The sequence below is a fragment of the Anser anser genome (genome assembly GCF_964211835.1).
Source record: "Anser anser genome assembly, chromosome: 1".
In the NCBI taxonomy this organism is placed as follows: domain Eukaryota; kingdom Metazoa; phylum Chordata; class Aves; order Anseriformes; family Anatidae; genus Anser; species Anser anser.
The window spans coordinates 146289619-146312746 of NC_139720.1; the positions used below are offsets into that span (position 1 = coordinate 146289619).

Consider the following 23128-nt stretch of genomic DNA (forward strand, 5'->3'; position numbering starts at 1 on the left):
GGGGAGAGGGAGAGGAGAGGAGAGGAGAGGAGAGGAGAGGAGAGGAGAGGAGAGGAGAGGAGAGGAGAGGAGAGGAGAGGAGAGGAGAGGAGAGGAGAGGAGAGGAGAGGAGAGGAGAGGAGAGGAGAGGAGAGGAGAGGAGAGGAGAGGAGAGGAGAGGAGAGAAGAGAAGAGAAGAGAAGAGAAGAGAAGAGAAGAGAAGAGAAGAGAAGAGAAGAGAAGAGAAGAGAAGAAAGAGAAGAGAAGAGAAGAGAAGAGAAGAGAAGAGAAGAGAAGAGAAGAGAAGAGAAGAGAAGAGAAGAGAAGAGAAGAGAAGAGAAGAGAAGAGAGGAGAAGAGAGGAGAAGAGAAGAAGAAGAGAAGAGAAGAGAAGAGAAGAGAAGAGAAGAAAGAAAGGAGAAGAAAAGGAAAGAAAAGGAAAGAAAAGAGAAGGAGAAAAGAAAAAAGAAAAGAATAGAGTGGAGTGGAGTGGAGTGGAGTAGAGTAGAATTAGAGTAGAGTAGAACAGAACAGAATAGAACAGGACAGAATAGTTCAGTTGGAAGGCACCTTCAGAGATCTTCTAGTCCAACTGCCCAACCACTTCAGAGCTAACCAAAGTTAAAGCACGTTATTTGAGGGCACTGTCTCCCCTGGTGCAGCTTTATGCTGTTCCCATGCATTCAGTTACAAGTTGATAGCGATTACTCCTGAAGGTATGGCTCCTCTGTATTTTGAAGACCAATAACAGAAGAAACGTATGCAAAGCTTTAATTTGATACAAATCCTAAAATTTTCCTGTTATCAAAACAATGTGACCCCTACTCAATGGAAAGGTAAGGCATTCAGAGAGAGAAATCTCTGACTTGCTGCAGATGGTGAAGCTTTAAAGGACCTCATTTTACAGGTTCCAGGGATAACAAGCCCTGAAGAGAAAAGAGGTTGACGAAGAAAATACTTGGTTTTAGCTTTTTATGTGCATTGCATTAAAAATGGATTGGAGTGTCTTTCAGGTGTATTGTTGCTTGAGTTCACTCCCAGAGAAAACAATTGCTGGAGTCAAGCATCTGCTTTGAAAGGAGTCTTCACAAACAGGTCAAAGCTTTGCTTACGCCATCACATGAACAAGCCAGAGCTAACTGGATGCTTTTGGAGAAATACAGAGGAAAAAAAGACTGCCTGCCCAGTCTGTCAGCTATTCACAGTCATAGCTGTTGGAATGGGATGACATTGTTTTGAGTTTATCCTAAATAGAAAGCTAGCACATATGCAAAGCCGGCTTTACTGCGTTGAATTCATCTGAAACAGAGGAAGGCTACACTTCGGCTGGATCAGCTCATATTAAACTACCTTATACTTGTGACACCTCCTTCAGTACCTTCTGGAGGACCTTGAGGTGTTGCTTGGAGTTAGTTATTAGGGTGATCTCCTTTCCTGAACAAGACAGATTGGGAGACCTGTCTCACAAATCAGCCTGATATATTTTACTTAGTTACATTCTAGGTTGAAAGCATGTGTGTGCTGCTTTTGCAGTGCAAGCTGGAAAAAAATTTATGTCCAGCAAAATAATGCCTCCACACCTGGTGTATAACCTACAAAGGGACAAACATTTATAGCACTGGTGTGGAAAGTGTGGGGAAGCAGAAAGCGAGCACAGATAGGGTACAAAAAGACCAGCAGCCCGAATGGGACATGACACTAACGTTGGCAGCTCTGGTGCTCCCAGGCCCTATGAGGCTCAGGAGGAGCTGGCGTTGCTGCAGGCACACAGCTCAGCATCCAGGCACCAGGAGGAGGCTAGAGGCAAGGCACTAGGGCATGCAGTAATCCCACAGCCCTAGAGCCAAGAAAGGTAAATCAAATGGCTTTTTGAAGCACCAAGGGAAAACAAAACAAAATAAACAAATAAAAAACAACAAACCACATTGTTTATTCCTTAAAGCCTAAAATGTTGCACAAATTGGAAACAGGATAGAAAAGATTTTGCAGAATTACACTTTTTTTCACTCTTTTTTTTTTTTTTTCCCTTCCTTTTCTTTTCAAAACAGCCTTCTCTAGCTATTTATTTTGCTTGCTGTAAAGCTGGGAGGGATGTCAGCGGTGACCTTGCTTTAAATTCTTCTTTACCTAAATAAACATGCTTGTAGGATGCAGGACTCAGCTCCCTTTTTATGAAGAGATCCCTTGACCACCCTGAAATCTTTGTTGCTGCTGCTGGATTACCATGTCTTCTCACTTCCTCATATCTTATCTACCCTGCAGACTACAAATCACACAGATTTTTACCAACTGGAAATATTGTTTTGCAGCTCTATAGACATCTAACAGCAAGAGCTATGAGACCTTGCAAACCAGCTTATGGTTATCTGAAGGCCAGAGGCATACAGCATAAAATATTTTATGGTGGAGGGTTTCAGCTAAGAAAAGTTACCTTTTGCCACAGCTACTGTAGGGATAAAATTATGATTGGGATTAAGAGAATATCCGAAGACTTCTGTGTGGCTTGAACTTCAGGCCACTGTTCTGCCTCTAGTCCTCCTAGTGTCTACCACAAGATCTTGCAGTTCCTCTCCATACCAGCAAGCCTGCCTGCTGCTGTTGAAGAGATGATGGTTCAGATGATGGCTCAGAAATCTCACCCAGCCTTCCTCTATAGCGGCCTGTACTTGGCATCTTCTGAAGAAAGTGAAGGTCCATATTGTGCCAGCCCTTGCGCCTTTGGGGCTGTTTCAGCTTGGAAATCTTCGGCAGGGCCCTCTCCTCTGTCTCTGCACCCTTTAGGGTGTCCACACTTGTCCTGTGTTGCCAGCATAGCTCTCACCTAGCACTTGAGAGGTCAGTGAGATGATGGCAGTGGAAACCCTGCCATGGTTCCTGGTGGTGCTCCTTAGGGAGAAGGAGGGACAAGGGCAGAGCTTGCTCTTCTTTCACATGAGTTGGTGTAGCACTTAGGCGTGCAAGTCGGGAATGTAATGGGTGACAGCATTTTGGGGGAGAGGGAGGAACAGGAACAGCCCGAAGCAGGTAGAGGGTGGGCTTAGGTTTGCCAGTGCTCCGGAGATGGCTGACAGTGCTCTGAGATGATCTGTATCACCGTGAGGAAACAGTGACTGGAGAAGAAGGGCAGAAAGGTTATCTTCTTCCGACTGGTTTAATGCACCCTTGAACAAGATGCATGTGGAGGTGTGGCCAGGCAACGTGTTTTTCTGAGCAGGTTCCCTGTGGGTAAATGCAGGCATTGTTGGTAGACCTGCATCACTTCGTGTTTGTTCTGTGTCCCGTTTAGCTAAGCCAGTGTTTCTTGGAAATGATTTCGGGAAGTCAAATATTCTCCCCCTGCCTATCACGAGCGTTGCAGAGTTCCCCCAGTTAGTCATTAAGCTGCTTATCACATCTGCACTCAAACGCTGCCATGTGATAAGCTTTCGTGCTGGGTGCTCCACCGTGGTGGGGTGGAACTGGTCGGGCTGCACTGGAAGAAATGCAGGTGTAGGTAGGTCTGCTGCGCTGCAGGACGCGTCTGCAGTCTGCGTTCCCTACAGCCGCTGCCACGCAGTTTTGTAACCCAGCAGAGCGTGCGGTCCTGTACTTACAGCAGAACAGCCTGCTTGCATGGGCAGCTTTGGTGGCACCGTGCCCAGAGGGACAGGTTGTCCCTCTTCGCCTTGTAATTACTCAGTGGCTTTTTCTCAAGACCGTGTTATTCCTGGGTTCAGCAATTGTCCTTCCCTAGAGGTCTGTCCCACCGGGGACCGCGGGCACTTCACCTTCAGACAGCAGAAGTCAGGAGAGATGAAGCCTACCTGGAGTGCAGCTGTTTGTTTAAAGCCCTTTTGGGGCAGTAAGAGCCTCTTTCTATGCCCTTCCAGAAAAAGGCCAGCCTGCTCTGTGCTGAGGGGCGGGGAGATGAAAGGGTTTAGAGAGGTGCAGCCCACGGGGGAAGAAATACAGCAAAATCCTAATGAAGGACTCCCAAGAGTACTCCTATAATTGGGGAATCTGTATTGCTTTGTTATTGTAATTATCACTGAAATAGAAAGATGCATGACTTTTGCTTTATGAGGCCTAAATGAGAGGAGAGTTCCTTTTAGTTTTTGTTTATTTTTTTAAGTAGTTTCTAACTACCTATAGCGAGATAAAAGGAAAGTGCAGCTGCAGTGAGCTTCTCAGATTTATTTCTATTCCATTTGCACCTGGAGTGTGTTCTTAAATTGGGCTCTACCAAAAACTACCTTAGAGGAAGTGTCTTTAAAGAAGCAGGTTTTAGGCATGTCTTCCCATGTCCTAGGTTAGTAAAGATGCGGAGATCAGCTGGAGATAATGTTGTGGTGAAATGTTCTGAAATGAAACGCAGAGCTATGCAACTAACCCATGGACCTCCACCAGTTCAATGACCTTGCTTTTAAAATACATGCTGTGGGACTTGTTACGGAAGCTTAAGGCTTTCTCTAGGGGGGGAGCTGCTGGGTCATCCACAAATGCAGCACAAACGAGCCAAGAAGGTTGAAAATACAAACAACACGGAATAGTAACCAACCTGCCCAACACAAACCTGTTTGGTCTGCCCAGATCAACATGTGGTGGCTCTGAAATCCAAGCAGACCCGTGCATCTTCCATTGTACCAACTGTTTACACAAAGCTGGAAGCTTTCTGCTTTTCTTCAGTTTAAAAAGGATTATATTTGGCAGGAAGCAAGCACAATTCTGAACTAACCAATAATTTCCATTAATTTTCATTAGTCAGTCCCCTGTCTCTCAATTTAAAAACAACTACAACAACAACAAACTCCAATTAGAAGTTCATCTGTTTTAGAGTATTACATTGAAAAAAGCCTCGATAAATTGCTAGGATAGACTTCTGGAAGAGTCTGTATATATCTCATATGTCTTTCTGATCCTTGTAGGTGCAGTTCAGGTTGGGCACAGGAATTAAGTTTCTGCTCTCAAGTTTCCAGTGACTTCTAGACTATTTCATTAAATCACAACCCTGCCAATGGCTCTGTATATTGCACAAGTAATTACTATATCGTATTTGATCCTTGAAATTTCATAGTGTAAAAGGTTATTGCTGTATTTGCTATCCATGCACCAAAACTTAATTTGTGGGTAGCATTTTATGCTATTTGCTTTGTTTTGTGTTAGACTCAGTACAAAGAAGGAACTGGGGTTTTCCTGCTATCCCTCTTTCCAGTGTTTTAAACTGAGACATTGAAATCCAAACATACCTAATATTGTCTGTCTGGTTTTAACATGCTAGTTGGCATTTGTGTCTACTAATGATGTGCCTGAAGGTATCTAAACATTTCCCTTCACTTCAGGACATACTCGTCTACATGTTTTTACATATTTCTTGGTTAGGTTGCTAATGCAGTGCTGTAGAATTTTTTTTCCATAGTTTTTTTCTCTGTGAGCTTGAACTACAACTGAACTTCTTTAAGCTTTGAAAAAATTCAGCTCCAAATCCCTTTAGATCAGCTCCCAATTTCATCTAGTCAATTTAGAGAGTTTTGTTTCTTAAAATTCCCTCAAACAACCATTGTGAAGGAAAAGCATTATTTCTCTGTATGTTTGGCTGTACTGCTCCATAAATTGTGAGGATTTCTGTCCCTGGGGGTTCTTCCTCCCCCCAGACTTACTTCCTCCAGTGTGCTGGGCCATTCTTACAGGAAATGCAGAGTGGGGAAGGGATCAAATGGGTTCAGAGAAAATGCTTCCCCCCAGGAAAGGTTTTCGAAAGCTAATTTCCTGCCCAGAATCCTATCGGTTGCATCAGATTGTTGTCAGTCTGTCAAAATTCAGGCATCTGTTGTGAGGTAAAGGGGTGACAGAAAAATGCCACATGCTCTAAACAGTATTAAAGGATTAGTGTTTTATTAATGCCATGTGCTGACTAGTAGCTGACTTAAGGTGGGTGAATTTGGTGCCCGTTTCTCTAGCAGATGGTCAGGTTTGTTTTTTTGTGCAACTCCTCATCTTCTGCTACCCAGTTGCATCTGGAAACATCCTGGTATGTTACAGTATTTATGTCAAGGGCATGCTCCTAATCCCTCTAACTCTCGGCTTGTTTTCCATTTGCAGTTTGAAGGGAGGAAGTACTGTGAACATGATTTTCAAATGCTTTTCGCCCCTTGCTGCCATCAGTGTGGTAAGTTTTACGTTGAGGCAAAGTGCTTCCCACTGATCACAAATGGGAAGTCAGCGTATTGCTGGGGGAAGATGTGCAACCCTTCTGTATCTCCTCTGGGAGGTGGCCCCACACATCTGAACTTCCAGCATGAACTAGGCTTCAGAGAACCTGGGGAGCTGCTTTTCCTACAGGTCATCAATCAGTAGGTTTTTTAAAAAAGGTTTGCGTTATTTGAGTGAACAGCTAAGCTGTTGGTCCAGTGACCCAATGAACAGACCATTTCATGGTTATCTGTACCTACATGCATGTGCTTATATTCAGCCCTTCTCATGCAGCTGAAACCCTCCAGCGAGTCTGTCATCCCTTTTGACAGTTATAACCCATCCGTGTTGTCCTCCTCCATGGAAGCAGGGACAGTCTTCATCATCTACTCTTACCATCAGCTGATGAGTCAGCTGGTCCCCTTTCATATTTCTGAAACAGATTCCTTCAGCATCTGATGTCTAACCTGTGTAACGCTGAAGGCTGCCTTTTGTCAATTTGTCTGATGATGTAAATGCTTGCGTATCTGCTACGCTGTAATCAATTGCCAGGTTTTTTACCCTCTGTGTTCTCTGTGTGTGACACATTTGCTTGGGCAGGGCTGAGAAGTCATTACTGTACCATTGCTTGAGCTGGTCGGGAAGCTCTTGTTTTTCCGCGGTGCCTTGGCAAGCCGCTACAACTTCTGCTTATCTTAGTAAGGCCTTTCCCTTGTGCAGAGGGAGGGGCTGGGTGCTGGGAAAGGGGGAAGCAGATGTTCTGGAGCTTTGAATTTAAAGCTGCAGATTTGAACAAGGAGGGGAAAGGGAAGAGGAAGAAGGGGCTTAATGGTGATATCTGAGCAAACCTGAAGTATGCGGCAAACCAGAAAGTGTCTCACTTCATTCCGTCTGCAGGCAGGCCAGTCACTTCCCAAGCATGAGGACCTGTTGTATTCCTCCAGTCACTCTGCAGCCCCCTTCCTTTGTCCCCTTCCTGCTCCTCTGTGCCAGGGCTTCCCCGTCTGCATCCCTGCTTCTGGCCTGCAAAGGATTTTCGCAAACCCTCCTCTCTAACCTCTTCAAACAGAAAGTGCTGCTCTTCCTGCACGCCAGCATTGTTCACACACGGCTCCTCTCTGTTAGCACTGTTACTCGCCTTTGGTGGGCTGGGCAGAGGAGGCTTTACCTCTTCAGCACCCAGGAGCCTTTTGCAGGATACCAGAAGCTGTTCTGGTCCCAGGCAGAGGGGTATGGAGGAGCTACACCATGTATCTCCAGGGTTTCTCCTGCCCAGCTCCACATCTAAAACAGCTTCAGCTGCTCCTACCCTGGCTCCTCATAGCACCGGCTCTGTTAAAAGCTCATCAGTTTTACGGACTGACTTGTTCTGACAGATGGGTTAAAAGTAAGTGACTTTGCTGGAGGGTGTGACTGGCTGGCTGGGCTGCCTCCCAGGTCACTCTGCTCTCTTACCTACAGCGCCTTATGGGTCCTAACTGAAACTGGGCTTTTCCAGTGTTTGGATTTACTAAGGGTGGCCAAAATCAACAGGGCTGTTGTCAGCAGTGATGCCTCAAGCTTTCCTGACGTTTTTAGAGTCCATCAGGTTTTATTCTTGAAAAGCTATGACTTCATGGGAATGCCACAGAGTTGCATGCTAGACTTCCTTTCATCCACATCTGTTATCTGATGGATCGCTCCTCTTTGACAGCTGTTTGATTTGTAGGCTCTTTGGAGCCACGATTCAGCCTTCCTCAGCACCAGGAAGCTGAGCTCCCAGCACGTTTTAGGCAGAGTGCTCTGGGGCACTGCTCAGGGGCCTCGGCTACAACGTCCATGTAGGGAACAACTAAACACGTGTCCCGTGTGTGGTGGACATGGCTCCACTGCCTGTGCAGTGGAGTCACACAGTGCATGCACAACGGTAATTTTAACACTTTTTCAATGCCTTGCAGGACAGGACTCCTTGTGGTAGGTTAGAAGTTGTTGTGTGTGTTGGATTTACTGTTTAGTAAGTGCATTCTCCCACTGCATCTTTGCACTTTGACTTCATAGTTGTTGTTGTTTTTTTTTTTTCTTTTCTGTTTTTTCCAGTAGGTCCAACGCCACCCAAGCTCAGTTCGGTTGTGCTTAGAGTATAGAGCCCCTTCAAGGCTAGATTACAGACCTAGTGGAGTAGAAGCCACTACTGTGTAAATGACAATTTAAAATTGTCCTCTTCTATAAGAGGAGAAAGGCAAAGATGATAAGGAGACAAGAATGCCATATTATATAAAGAACTCTGTATATTTTGCAAGAGTTTGAGATCAGATGAGAAAAAAAACAGATAAAGGACTGGAAAAGGATAATTGCAGAGAGAAGGTGGAAAAAGGCTTATATATAAAGAACAGAAGGTTGTCCATCAGCAAGGACATCTGCTTCTGACCCACAGCACAAAAAAAAAAAAAAAGCAAACAAAAACAACCCAAATTACAGAGTTTAGAACCAGAACTGCAACACTGAAATTATTAATATATTCTACCAGATTTGGGGGGAGGTGGGCAGTATATGAGGAGAGGATGATGATGCAATTGTAGTGATTCACTTGTGGGTTTCTTTTAACTTTGTCTAGCGTGGTATTGTAAATTCTTGTCATTGTGTTTCTTACAGGTGAGTTCATTATTGGTCGTGTTATTAAGGCTATCAACAATAGTTGGCATCCAGAATGCTTCTGCTGTGACATCTGCCAACAAGTATTGGCAGATATTGGATTTGTCAAGAATGCTGGGAGGTAGGTCTTCATCCTTCTGTTACTGCTCATGAATAAAATGAAATGAGAGGTGGGACTTAGAAGTTATGGCCCTTAAAACTTTCCAGTTGAGATGGAGTAACTGAAGTGGCTTTTATGAGAAAAAGGTCTAAGGGTGCATCACAAAATTAAGAATGAATAGCTTAAAATATGCACATAAAATCTTAACCATTTATCTACCTCAACACCAGATTACTTGTCAACACCAGGTCTCATCTGTACCCGGTGACATTTCAGGATTGGTAGGGTACATTCTGATCAGAGAGACAACATTCAGATGTAGAAGTATTGTATTTTTTTAAATCAATTTTTGTTTTTCCAACATTGGCTTCCAATTTGGGTCCAGTTCAGCACCTTATTCATTAATAAATGTTTTCAGCTCATCGGGATCCTTCACTTTTTTACCAGCTGTGATCACAAGGATGTTTTGCAAGTGGATTATATGGCCATGGACTTCATAAGTTTAATATGACATACATGGTTGTTTTTATAGAATTAGGACCTGTGTGGCCATCCAGCTTCCAAGCTAAATTTTTAAGAGTTTGAGAGTAAAATATTCAGCAGTGAGAATCTGTAGTGAACATTGTTTTCTGTGTTTTGACACAGCTTAAATTCAAACAAGTTGAAGAAATGATAGTTCTGTGGTGATTGGAAATACAGTGATAGCCCTCCTTCTTCTGCACTTGGTTTACCTACCAAAGAAATTGTTTTAAAGACTTTTTCTTCCAAAAAAGGCTGATTGAAATGAAGTTCTAATAGATGTTTGATTTATATTTTTCACGGTACTAACTGGTGCTGGTACTTACCTATGTTTTTTATGTTGTTTCAGACATCTCTGCCGTCCTTGCCATAACAGGGAAAAGGCCAGAGGCTTGGGAAAGTACATTTGCCAGAAGTGTCATGCCATTATTGACGAACAGCCTCTCATATTCAAAAATGATCCTTATCACCCTGATCACTTCAACTGTGCAAACTGCGGGTAACTTGAGTTCTGCAAAGGAAGACAAGAAAATGCTGTTTTTATTTGCTTCTTCCGTTTACATTTTAAAGTGAAATCCAGTACTGTTAAACAGTCAAAAGGGAGAGCTTTGGGTTGCATTGTAGCCAGATGTGTGTCTGGTTATCGCTTTTGGGACGGTGGAGTTAGATATTTAGTTCAAACAACAGCTGATATGTTAGGCAGTAATGAAAGATTGTAATCTGCAGCATTTTCTTAGGAAATACGAAGTCTGGGCACAGGTAAATGGTTTTGTAGCAGCAAAATGATTGATAGCTTCTTTTTCTGCAACAAAGGGTAGGAAAGTGATCCTCCTTAGCTGCTTGAGTTACTATCTTGCCCATGTTATTTCTTTTTAGCTGAGTTGCATGAAAAATTTTGTTCTTTCCTTTTAAAGACATTTTCTTAGAAGCTTTCCCTTACCTCATTTTATCAGCTTCTGCAACTGTAGTCTACATAGCTTCATGTTTCTACATCCTCCCCAGATGCACAGATCAGGGGACATTGTAGGATATAGCACACATTATTAGTTGTTTATTTTTGGTACAAAGGAAGCTATCGTTTCAGTGCTGTAGCAAAGGCTGATTTGAAAATCAACCTGTAGTATTGCGTCAGTGCCAGTGTCAGCTCATATTTTTCTTTCTCTGATGTTTTATACCACAGGGAAAATGTAAAGAATTGCATTTTCCTTTCAGTTTATGTAAAGCTAAAATAAACAGGTGATAAGAGGACCAGAATAGAAGCCAAGCATGACTACAGCTTTCAAACACGTTTGAAAACAGCTCAGTAGCTATTTTCAGAGAGACTTAATGCATTGTACTTAGCAGGGTTTTCTCAGTTTACTATGGAATCAGTCTTGTTTCAAAAAAAAAAAAAAATGAATTGCCATATTTGATGCTGCTAGATCCATTATTGTAGTATAAATCCAATTTCTAAAACAAATGCTAAAAATTAGATTATCTCCAGAAACTCTCAAGAGTTGAAATCATTCAGTTCCTTTATTCATGCTCTCAATTAATTAACTTTTGAACAGGAAGGAGCTTACTGCTGATGCTCGTGAGTTGAAGGGAGAATTATATTGTTTACCCTGCCATGACAAAATGGGTGTCCCCATCTGTGGAGCATGTAGAAGACCAATTGAAGGACGAGTGGTGAATGCTATGGGCAAACAGTGGCATGTGGAGGTAAACAATAGCTGATACATTGTCTTTCACAAATGTAAATATTAACATACCTGGAATATTGCTGATCAGTCTACATGAAAGGATTAGAAAAGTATGCAGGAATAATGAGTATATACATTCTCCTAATCCTATTTTCAACCTTCTCATGTCTGGTCTTTCACTGTGAAATGAGAGTAATTTCCAACCTTGCAGAGACCTTTGACTGTGAAGCTAAAATCATTAATCAGAGGAAGCACTGCCAGGCCCTTATAGAAGAAAATTTCACAAAGTGAAGAGCGGGATATATGGAAAGGCAGTAAAGTTCTGTGATAACTGTAATATTACTGGGCACCATAATATTCTTAAGTCTTTCACAGTTAACCTGCTACAGGTAAAGCACTTCATGGGAGGGTTTCATATTTCAAGGGCATGTACAAGACTTAGTTCCATATCTTCGTTTTAAATTAGGAAGATAAGTGGTCTATTCCTTTTGTTTAGAAAATCTCCTCCAGCAAGAGCTTTCTTCACAAGAGTGTAATGATGGTGCTTATTATTTAATCTCTCTTCATTCTGTTCGTTGATAACACATCACTTTGCTTCCTTTTTTTGTAACTTTTGGATTGAAATGTTGAAGACAAGTTTTAATTCTCCTTTTCAAGAGAATCAGTGGCTCAGTAGACGTGACATTCACATTGTTTGATTTGCTTTCCAGAAAAAATACAGTTACTTCCAAGTAATCCAAAAATGTATATAATTTTCTTCATAGCATTTTGTTTGTGCGAAATGTGAAAAGCCATTCCTGGGTCATCGTCATTATGAGAGAAAAGGCTTGGCATATTGTGAAACCCACTACAATCAGGTAAGGTTGCATATTTTTAGAAATTGTGTTGTTAAACTCATGTATTGATTTTATTAAAGGAGATGGAAGACCATAGATATTCTTCTGATTTCTCATAATCACCTGTGGTTATAAAGCTAATTAGCAGATGTTCTGTTGCAGTTAATTTATATCGGTTTCTCTAATTATAAATCTGGCATTGAAAAACATAACTGCAGGGATTTCACAAAGACTAGATGGGCTAATCAGTATCGAGTTGTTCTTCAAGCTTAGTGGCGCTTATGTAGAGCTGTTTCAAGCTTTTGCATATCTGCGAGATGAGAGCAGCTAATAACACCGAATCTTTCCCAAGAAATATAAGAAGATTTGCCATTCAGGAGCTGTGGTTTGACACGAAGCCTTTGTGAGTAGCGTGTTTTTTTTCTGCTACTCTAAGATGATCCTATGTTAGGATACACAGCATCACCCAGCTCATTCGTTCAGCTGCCTAAGACTACAAAGACTTAATTTGTCAGAGGACACCACCTAGTGACCACTTGCATTTAAATAAGAGCTATATACAGTTCCCTGCAGACGCCCTTAATTGTGCAGTGCAGCACTGTAAGGTATAAACCATTATTATTTGGAAGCCAACCACAAGGTGTCACGTACACACCTTTGCTTGGCTGAAGTAGGCATTATCTCTGGGAGTTGTAAGGCATCTGCTAATTACAGATGGATTCTTAATTTGTCAGCGATGAAGGGCAGATGATTGAAATGTTGCTGGCACACTTGTAGGCAATAAATGCCGTGACATTAGTAGAAATAGCTGCATCCATGACAGGGCAAGAACGTACACCAGGCAAGAGTTGTATGTTGAAGGAATGTCATTCGCTACATCAGCTCCTACAGTTAGAAAAAAAATACATGAAATTTTGGGCATACAAAACCATTCATAGATAGTTACATTGTGGACAGATGTTAAGTATGGAAATGGAATGAAGGATTTCTGGCCTTTTATTTATTGATTGATTGATTTTAAGAAAAATAAATTAAGCATAGCATTTCCTTACAGCTTTTGCCAGAAAAAGTAGCATGTTGTTCTAGTCTTGCTTTTAAGTCCAAATGTTAAATTGGATGATTACTAAAGATCTGTATGTGACTTTGCTGTATTTTAAATGTTCAGGATTAGAGAAATAGTAAAACAAAACAACACAACATTTTTAGAGTGTCAAGCAGATGTAAACAGATGTTTTCATCTTCAACATTACAGAGACTTTTTCTGATAAGATGATGCAAAACTTAATTGGAAAACAAAAGCAGACCTGCTAATTTTCTCTTTTTTTTTACTGAAATAAACAGTAAAGCTACTGTGCCCATCAGCCAAAATAGAGTGTTTTGTTATTTTGAGAAGCTACTCTTGATAAAATCATTCAATTAAAAATTCATTACTTCTCCTTCCTCTTCAGCTGTTCGGTGATGTTTGTTTCCATTGCAATCGTGTGATTGAAGGAGATGGTAAGCACTTTTCTGACTGTTTTCTTAACGTTACATTTTGATGGAAGTTCTTTCTTAACAGCAGAAGTAAGGCCGTTGTTGAATCCCTGGCTGTTCTCATTAAACCAAAACAGGCCATTATCTTGATCAGAAATTAGGATAGATCTGATTAGTCAGAGGCCAAATAGTAGGAAGACCTTGTAGTGAATGTTTTGTGATAGTGGAAGATCACCCAGCGTCTAAAGAGAGCTGTGGTCAGCTGGAAACCCTTTAGTAACAAGGAAAGGCCAGGGATGCTGGGAGATGCACTGGTGGCTTCCTGCCCCACCTACCTTAAAAATGAACACATGCAACTGTGAGAATGACTACATTGGCATCTTCTCAAATGAATTTAGGGATCATGATCCGGATTTGAAAAAGAATTTAGATATTTAAAGATTTAGGTGGGCTTTCTAATGGTTTTTTTTAAGTGCCTAACTTTCATTATTTCAATCCACTTCCTGGAGGTATTTGCCTATCTATCTCAGGCACCTGTCTTTTGAAAATCTAGGCTGATGATAATTTCACAAAACCAGGAAGGAATTGTAAAGATCTGTCCTGTGAAGGCATAAGCGGAAATGAGTGCTTTAATTTTGGGGGGCAGGGGGAGGGATTATTTTGGATGCTTTTTGGCATTTTATCATAGCTGGTTGTCCAAAGGCAAATCATTCTACCTGCAATAATGCCACATTACTTTGTTCCTGGTTACACCTGCCTGAAGTAAACACTGTAATACCAATGTTAGCCTCACCTAAACCAAAGCTATTAGCAAAGTGGGCGGAAGCCTCTAGCTTTTAAAAGGAGCCATAAGGTAGTTCATAGTCATGTAAATATAGGGTGAGACCCACATTCTGGGAATGTGCTTTCCCCACATTTTTGGGACTGGACTGTACCTGCAGAACAACAATCCAGAAGGCTTTGGAGGAAGCTGTATCTTCCCCTTCGCTGAAATCCTGAATGAAGAGAACTGGGGCTTGAAGCGAATGAATAACTCAGCCTTGCCTGATCACCACATCTCTGTGTGTTTCTTACGTTACATCGTGTAATCTGACTCCCATATTGTATGTGTCAGCCACTGAACTGAACAGATTGAAATGTCGTCATTTCTTTATTTTCATGGTGTGTCTTCAATTATTCTACATTTCTTCTTTCACTCCTGCACAGAAATTTGACACTGCTGTCACAAATGATGAGTATCCAGTACTTTATTTTCTCTCTCTCTGGTGAAACAGACATCTGTGGCAACAGTTTTTCAAGAGAGTGTCTATGACTGTATTGGAGAGGTTGCTTATAAGCGAAGACTTTCATCTGCTTAGTATTATTTTGGCAAGCGGGTGAATAACTGTATGCTTCTGTGGATGTGCTTGGCCCAATAGTGTAGGAAAAAAAAGTTTTGCATGACAATGTGCTGGTTCTGTTTGCTGCTGACAAAATGTTGCATTTTAGGAGAAAAGCATTGCATTGCCCTGGATCCTCTACATTTGGTTAAAAAGAGAAGCAAGTTTTGGCAAGGAACATTGGGAAGGTATACTGTGAAAGAGAGGAGGAACAGAAAAGAGAGATAAAGAACAAAGAGAAAAAGCTTTCTCTCCAAAACAAAGAGTAAAAATATATTCATGTTTATCATGATAAAGTGATTTATCTCGTTAGTCCATAACTTTTTTTCACTTTGGTACCTCTGATTTACCAGCAGTGTCCTGATTCCTAGCTTCAAGTTAGTTTCTTCAGCCAGGCAAGTGCTATAGTTGATGGCACTGCGGTCTGAGCAGGGTCTGGGGAATGAAACAGAATAAAAACATAAACACCCTTTTGCTGGATTGCTTTTCAGCTGAAAAAGTCTCCTGGTCATGTTTGAAACATGGCCTCATAAAACAGTTGCCTGAGGTCAGCATGCTATGAGATGAGGTAGAAGCAAGCAACGCGAGTCAGAAATTTGTTAAAATGGTCTTGCTGGTGACCATAGCATTGTATGTACCCTCAGAGACAGCTTTATCAACACTTCATGGTCCCACTGCACAGCATTCACATGTACCTATGTGCCTTCCTAGTCTTGCCATGTTATTGTTATGGTCCTCAATACTTGATATAAGAATCAAATGATTGTTCTTCATGTCTCGTGAACATTACAGCTTTTTCTTTATATGTATATTTTTTGTAATGCTAATGATTTCCTTTTTCTTTTCACTTGCTCTAGTTGTGTCTGCTCTGAATAAGGCATGGTGTGTGAACTGTTTCGCTTGTTCAACCTGCAACACTAAGTTAACACTCAAGTAAGTTTATTGATAGGTGTGATGCCTTCAAAATGGATCGGTGGTTATCTTTACAGTGGAAATGTTGCTGTAGTTTAACTGTTACGGTACAAAAACCATACAATCAGCACTGAGAAAATTGCGCCTGTTTCTTCCTCTTGCTCTATTTACTAATCTACATCTTTTTCAGCTGTCTGTTCAGTTCTTCCTTCAGTTAAGTCTTCTTAACTCTCCTCCTTTTCTGTCCCTTTATTTTTTCTGTTTAACTCTAAAGGGATAAGTTTGTCGAAATTGATCTAAAACCTGTCTGCAAACATTGTTATGAGAAAATGCCAGATGAATTTAAGCGACGCCTTGCCAAACGGGAACGTGAAGCGAAGGATAAAGAGAAGCAGAAAAAGAAAAAGCCAATCTGTCTGTAAACTTTTTTTCCTTCTCACCACCACCTCTGCTCCTTTCTTCTTTGGTTAGTGCTAAGGGTGCTTTTATTTAAAATTTTTGCATGCATTCATGGCAATCAAAACCAAAATATTTTTCACACAACTGCAAACTCAGAATAATGTTATTTCATTATCTTATGTTTAGTCTGCCTTGCTCTGCAATGAGATTTGAAAGGCCTTTTAAGTGACACAGCTAATAAATATGGACACTTGGGAGAAGACTGCATAACTCGCATGCAGTACTGTAATTACTGTCTACAATGTATATAACCTTGTGGCAGTAACTTCATAGACATGTATAAATTGGAGCTGTATTTTTTTGTCTGTGCACATGTGCTATGATACTTACTTTTTTCAATATCCTTGCCATTAAAAATGGGACTTTTTTTTTCTTTGCCTTGTCATTTTAGGAATAAATTTGTTGAATTTGATATGAAGCCTGTCTGCAAAAAGTGCTATGAAAAGTTTCCTCTAGAGCTGAAGAAAAGACTGAAGAAACTAGCTGAAACTTTGGGAAGGAAGTGAAGACTTATCTGCTCTCCCTGTTCTTTATGAAAATGTTATACGTATTACTCGTGGGGGGGGGGGGGGGGACTTTGAGGCTGCAATCAGAGAACAGATTGTGATGCATGCCTTTCAATCAAATCGAGATATTTTGAAATTTTCCATTCTCTATACATGTACATGTATACTTATTTGTTGATAAATAGGCCACACTTACAGACTAAATTAAATATCAACTCACCTGAAAGGTTTCTGACCCTGATAATGCAGTTGAACTGGTACAAGTGCACCATTGTGCACAGTAATCTCTGTGGAATTTTAGATAGAAAATACTCTTGTGAATACCTGCAAAGACACACTTTGCAAATGTGTCCAACGTTACGGACACGTAGTGTCATTTATATTACTGAAAGTATCGATGTGCAAATTAAGCATGAGGATAAAACTTTAAGTGTCTAGGGCAAGAAACCAAACATACCTCACTTCGTGGAAAAAAAACATGCCTAGATTTCAGGTCAAATAGTCTCATTAAGGAGCCTGGTTTCAGATGATTTGAAAAGTATCGTGTTTCTAAATACAGTCACTGTACAAATGACCTGCTTCTGATAGTTTGTGCTTACATGATGAATCTTTGTACATCAGACTTAGCATGAAATATCTATATGAAGTCTATATTCCTACTGCAAGAAATGAGCATACTCAGAACTACTTGAATTTTGCTATATTCCATTCAGAGTAACACATTAACTTTTATATATGCTTTTGCATTGTATTTACTTTTTGTGCCTTATTCTGCTGGACCATACATAACAGTGTTCCATTAAATATATATATATAGTTTTATTTTTATTTCATATTTTTATGCAGAAACTATATACAAGGTATTTTCAAAAGATAACATACTTTGCCTTAATTATTCAGGATGCAAGAGGAATTTTGTTACAAATGTGAACACCTGAGGTTTAAATTTAGCTTCTTGGCTTCTTTAACTTCTACAACAGTAATGGAAATGCATATTTCAATTAACTGGCAATATTACTTTTACACTGTGAGTGTAAATATATGTGGTTTGATCCTGCTAGGATCTATTTCTTTAGTCATCCTCAAGAACTGAGCTCACAAGGCATCAGAATTCCTTATAACATACACCTGATTGTTTTATACCGTTGACTTCTATTCATGCACACCTGTTATATTTTTCCTTTTTCTATTGAAAATACAGTTACTTAGGAATTCTTGATGGTACTGTGTTATCAAGTACACGTGTTTTTTTTTTCTTTTTCACACTAGTGACTTACACGGATTTTGTGTAATTGCATCATAGCAAGCAAAATTTCCTTTCCTGTTTATGGAAAACTAGTTGCTTCAAAACATCTTTCCAGTGTCATCAATAAAGGCTATGTTATTAAAACTTGTATCACGTCTCTTAAATGAGTGTTTGAGATGGGTGGAAAAGCGGCGAGGCAGCCTTTCTTCCCTATGCTTCTACCTGTGACTATGTAAATACTTCCTTATCCTGATTTAAAGGAGACATACGCCTAACCTACGTATGCACTTTAGTTTTTAGGTTTAAGAAAGAAACTGCAGTTTGTTTCATAACGAACAACTTGGTTCTTCTGGCTGTTTTCTGAATCGGCACAGTCACTAGGTTTTCCTAAAGAAAATACCTTGTCTGAGTTTAAAATGCATACCTTCCTACCACATTTTTCTCTCCTGTTTTCAATGTAATGCGGCTTTCACCTCAAACCTACAGTTTAGTGCTAGGTAAGGTATTTTTTATTGTTATTATTGTATATATTTATTCAGTACAGTAACAGTTCAGTAGCTGAATGCAGTCCTTATTGTGTTCATGACAAGAAGTCCTCTCCCCCCCCAAAAAAAAAGTTTATATAACTAGCCTGATAACACCGTTGGGATTTTGGACTATGCAATGGATCCAGGAGACCACTCTCAGCAATACGTCCTTTAAATTGTAATTCAGTTCTTCTAGTTTTCTCACGCTCCACTGAGAGCATGCACAGCCCTACTGCTCAAAGAGTGGGGTGGAAACAGTCCCTGACCCCGAGAGGCATGGCCTGCCTTGCGTGGTTATATCCACCCAGCACACGGCAGCCTCGTTTGCGCCTCCTGCAGGCTCTGCGGTAACCCTGTGACCTGAAGTCAATGTTTTTTGCTGTTTCCAAGTTCTTGATCATGAAGACTGCGCTCTGGTGCAGTAGCACCAAGGTCGTGGCCTCTGTGTCATTAACACCAGTGTATGTGTTTCAGACCCCACTGTGTAGCACTAAGAGCATGCAAGGGTTCAGGGGTTCAAAGCCTGCTGCGTCACAGAAATATTTCTGAAGGATGGGGCCGCTAGAGGCCAGGTAGTCCAAACCTCTGCTCAAAGCAGGTCTAACTTAAAAGCTGCACCAACACCGAAAGTCTTACCCAGCCAAGTTTTGAGTATCTCCAAGGAAGATCTCACAAGCCTCTGTAGGCAGTATGTCACAGTGTTTAATCACCCTCCAGGTGTTTTTTTTTTTTTTCTTCTATTCTTATTATTGGAGCCCTCTCTCCAGTGGAGGGTTGCCCAAATTCACACTGCTCCCTTGGGAGCTGTCTTTGGAGTGAACTATCATTGAAATAATACCCATGGATTTTGTCATCAAGAGCATTATTAAAAGCAGTGCAAAACAGGGAGGGAGCTAGCAATTAGACAATTAACCTGGACAATTACAGGTCTAGTGCTGAAGCTTACTTCCTGGTCTGTCAGTATTATAAATATTTCACATAGCTGGACGTGCTTTCTTTAAAGAGGCTGAGTTTATTACTGTTTTTTTGAACCTTGACCCCTACTAGGTCTCTCAAAGGAGGCTGTGGGCCTGGGATTTAGGAACGGATGCCTCAGCTTTGCCCCCTTTTTACTGCATGGGATCAATCATGCATGAGCAAGAGAGATTCCTTTTGAAGCTCCTGCTTAGAATAACAGTAGGGAGCGCTTCAGAAAGCCCAATGGATGTAGCTGTAGGGGGAAGGAGCTGAGCCTAAAGCCTTTCTGCCTCCAGCAGTGGCAAATCCTGAGCTCAGTTCCTACCAAGGTATCAAGATGTGTAGTGAGCCAAGCTGAGTATGGTCTGGTTGCAAGGTTAGCACTAGAGCCGGTCAACTGCTGGCCTGTCTGGTGGGCTACCTTCCTGGTGTTGCAACCACTGGGGACAACGTGGTGCTAATTCCACAGAGATGCCGACCAGCGTCAAGGCACTCGACCTTGTCTGTATGAAGGCAATTTCACACGCCTCCCCATGATGAAAAGCAAAAATTTCCTCCAGTGACTCCCAAGCCAGCTCTCGGATTCTCCTCTGCACCAGCGCTAAGACTTCTAATCCTCAGCCTGGCAGGTGTTGACAAACTGCTTGTAACCCCAGTCATTTAAAAAGCAGAGGGAAAAAAAAAACACGCTAATTCTTCTTATGGAATTAGAGCCAATGTGTAAAGAAATCACCATTAATAGAGCAAATAATAAAAGAGAGGGTTAACTCTGGTTAACTAGGGTTAGGGTGTTAGGTGGCTGCTGCTGATCTCCTTACAGAAACAAGGTGGATACTTGATTTTTCCTGCAAAGATGGTAGGAGTTGTGGAGATGTCGGTAGTGCTTAGGTGTAGCAGGAAACTTGTGTATGTCAATGGGTTGCTAGAGACTGAGAAGGGGATGAATTTTTAATGAAGAGATATTCACAGAGGTATCACACGACTCAGGGACAGCCCAGTGGCCACATTTTGACCAAAGTGACTGGAACTTGCAGAAAAGTGAGCTGGGCACCTCCAGCAAGCGGGCTCCTGCTGGGAATTAAGCCATGGGGCAACTGCCTTACGGCTTAAAAAAAAATAATAATAAAAATAGTTTAAACCTCCTGTCTCAAGCTTTGCAGCCTGCTCATCTTAACAGCTGCTCCCAGCTGATTTCTGAAGGGCCATTTCCAAACTCATTTCCTAACGCCCCGTCACGGAACCCCAACGACCGCCCCCAGCGGCCGGCCGCCAGCCCCGCGCATGCGCTGCAGGCGGGGTGGCCCCACCCAGCGCCCCGCCCCTCACTGTGGCGACAGCTTCTGCGCGTTCACGGGGGGCGGGCGCCGTGGGGCGCGCGGGGGGAAGTTTGCGTAACGCGCGGCGGCTCCTGCGCACCCTCCGCAGGGCGGGCGCCGCAGGGGCGCGCGGGAACGTATGTAGCGTGCGCAGCGTGCGCAGCGTGCCCAAGGTGGGGCGTACGCGCTACGCGGCGGGTGCCCCCGCCGGGAGCGGCGCGGCGCGGAGCAGAGCCCGGCCGGGCTCGGCGCCGCCGCGGCCGCCATGTTGAGGCGCAGCAAGGCCGAGGTGGAGCGCTATGTCGCCACCTTGCAGGCCGCTGCGCCTTCGCTGAGAGAGGTGAGTGAGGCGTCGCCGTTTCCCTTGGCCCGGGGGGGAGAGGCGGCCGGGGCCCCGGTTGGCTTGGCTGAGGGTTGGGGTTGGGGTGGCCGGCTTCGGGGGGGGGGGGGGTTGGGGCTACCCCTGCCCCGCGGCGCTTCACGGACGGGAGGGGGTTTTTAGCAGGGTTTTCCTCGAGGCCGGTGCGAGGGAAAAGGGGTTTCCTCACGGGAAACGTCGCGGGTCTTTCCTCCGGCCGGTGAGCCCTGGGTTTGCTGTAGGAGGAGCCCGCCGGGAGTTACAGAGCCGTTCGGGTTTGTGGGCCCCTGGTTCCTAACTTCCCGGCGTTACTTCCCTTCAGAAACTGAACTCACAGATAGGCAGCACGCCGCCTTAAACTTTCAGTTTCCTTTACGTGCGGCGCGGTTAATATTTCTGGGCGGCCGCTTCGTGAAGCGGCAGCGTCGAGGGAGGGAGAGCCGGGAGAAAACGGCTCTGCTCTCTGTCACTAGCCGGGCACAGGGGTGAAAAACTCCAAGCGTTCCTATTATAGCTGGAAAATGCTACGCAGGTCTCAGCCGACTGATGCAATTCATGGGGCCCTAATCCTGAAAGATGCCGTTCTGCTGCTCTGAATTGGTTTTATCGCAGAGGCAGAATATTTAGCAGCCTGAATGTGCCCGAGCTAACCATTATACGTTAGGGACTGCATGCAGGGCCTGTGTACACCATCGTTTGTGCCTTTCCCAACAGCAACAAAATTGTCCTGTGACTTTGTTTATTCGACTTGGGTGCTGTTTAGATTAGACGGTGTCAAGTGCATCGCTGCCAGACTCACAGATACTTTTCCACAGTTTTGATATTTCTGGTGGACTCAACAAAAAACATTTCCTCTCCTTTTCTTGTGCTCAAGGCCACTGGATGCATTTAGTTTTGACTTTTGAGCGATGTTTACAACTGACTGTGTCGCACAGTCCACGGTGGAAATAGTTACTGGTTTCCTTGTTGTGTTGATTTCAGAGGGAAGGGTCTTACAAGGCTGCAAGCGTTTATTTTGAGGTTTCTTTTCATCCCTGTATACAAGGTGTCAAGTTTGACTCCACTCTGGCATGTCAGTGCGTCTTTGTGATACCTGAAAATATGGACTGAAGACTAGGAGGCCTGCTTTCATTTAAATTCACTTTTTAAAGTTTTACGTAGATAACTTCAGGGTGGGAGAGGGGTGAAGACTGGCAGTTTGAGTGTGTTTAGAATGTAGACAGTTGTTTAACGTTTTGCACCGTAGACCTAACTACCTCCAGTATTTTGGAGTTCACAAACAAAACCTGCTTTTGATCTGATGTTGGGAGCTCAGATTTTAAATACATGTTATCTAGCTTCTACCTTGAAGTTTTTGCTTGTGACTTTGTAGTTTCATAGCTCATTCCTTTGACTCATTTCCTCCTGCCCGTGCTTCTGCCATCTTGCCCTCTTGCTTGCTCAGTCTTCTGTTTTGCCTTTTTTTTCCACTTTCGTTTCCCTGTTTTATTCCTCCATAAATACCTTTCACCTTTCATCCCCAGAACAAGTGTGTTCAAGTTATCTCAGACTGGTAACATCAGAAATAAATTAATGCATCAATGCATTTTGTATATAAACTGAGAGTAAGTGGGATTTCTTAGTTGAGGAGAAAGCATTGTCTACCTATATTTAAACAGTTGTATGTGACATGTACTAGAGCAGGACTAAATAGCATCTTCTTGTTTAGTCTATCAGATTTAGGGATTCGTTTTGCAACCTTGTTACATTGGGGAAAAAAAAACTGTACGTTAAATGTAGCTGACTCCATTCTTCTACACTCTTTAGTCAGAAGTGTTTATGAGCTGTTACAAGTATTAAGGCTTGTTGCTTGCTTCACCAGTAACCTCAATTTCACGTTAGTAGCCTTCGCCGGTTACTGGAAAAACATTGTTTTCCAAATCCCACATCTTTCAAAAACAAAGCTTTGGATATGAGGAACGGACTGGAGCTGATAACTAGTTATCAAATTCAGTCTCTCAAAAGTATTAGAAGGGTCTTCCTATTCAATTACTTTAAAAGTGTTGTACGTCTAAAATGTGCTTGTCGTGTGTTTTCCCCTT

The 23128-nt window shown here is 42.4% G+C and overlaps 3 protein-coding genes across 6 annotated transcripts in view; 2 read left to right on the forward strand and 1 right to left on the reverse strand.

The window, feature by feature from the left end:
* LOC310892162 (tumor necrosis factor receptor superfamily member EDAR-like) overlaps positions 1 to 9745 on the reverse strand; it is a 76354-nt gene extending 66609 nt beyond the window's left edge. The window contains exon 1 of the mRNA XM_083819549.1: positions 9723 to 9745. The gene's annotated coding sequence lies outside the window, so the exon portion shown is untranslated. The remainder of the gene's footprint in view (positions 1 to 9722) is intronic.
* LOC310892167 (LIM and senescent cell antigen-like-containing domain protein 1) lies at positions 2479 to 18037 on the forward strand. 2 transcript variants are annotated; one of them, XM_083819567.1, is made up of 9 exons: positions 4957 to 4992; positions 6057 to 6123; positions 8778 to 8898; positions 9746 to 9895; positions 10947 to 11097; positions 11843 to 11935; positions 13363 to 13411; positions 15624 to 15699; positions 16529 to 18037. In XM_083819567.1, the coding sequence occupies exons 1-9, from the start codon at positions 4972 to 4974 to the stop codon at positions 16641 to 16643; spliced, it is 843 nt and encodes a 280-aa protein (XP_083675693.1). In that variant the 5' UTR covers positions 4957 to 4971; the 3' UTR covers positions 16644 to 18037. The 2 variants fall into 2 exon arrangements, with proteins under 2 accessions (XP_083675692.1, XP_083675693.1); XM_083819566.1 differs by having other exon boundaries at positions 2479 to 6123.
* Positions 18038 to 20728: 2691 nt separating this feature from the next.
* LOC310892157 (E3 SUMO-protein ligase RanBP2-like) overlaps positions 20729 to 23128 on the forward strand; it is a 43583-nt gene continuing 41183 nt past the window's right edge. For all 3 annotated transcript variants that reach the window (XM_083819538.1, XM_083819539.1, XM_083819537.1), the window contains exon 1: positions 20729 to 21029. In XM_083819538.1, the coding sequence (XP_083675664.1) occupies positions 20955 to 21029 (75 nt within the window). In that variant the 5' untranslated portion in view covers positions 20729 to 20954. The remainder of the gene's footprint in view (positions 21030 to 23128) is intronic.

Excerpts from the sequence above, each read along its gene's own strand:
- LOC310892167 (XM_083819566.1), top strand. The coding sequence starts at position 5,988 with ATGTTACAGTATTTATGTCAAGGGCATGCTCCTAATCCCTCTAACTCT. Across the intron at positions 8,899-9,745 it reads TTTGTCAAGAATGCTGGGAG|ACATCTCTGCCGTCCTTGCC; the intron begins GTAGGTCTTCAT and ends ATGTTGTTTCAG. Across the intron at positions 13,412-15,623 it reads TCGTGTGATTGAAGGAGATG|TTGTGTCTGCTCTGAATAAG; the intron begins GTAAGCACTTTT and ends CACTTGCTCTAG.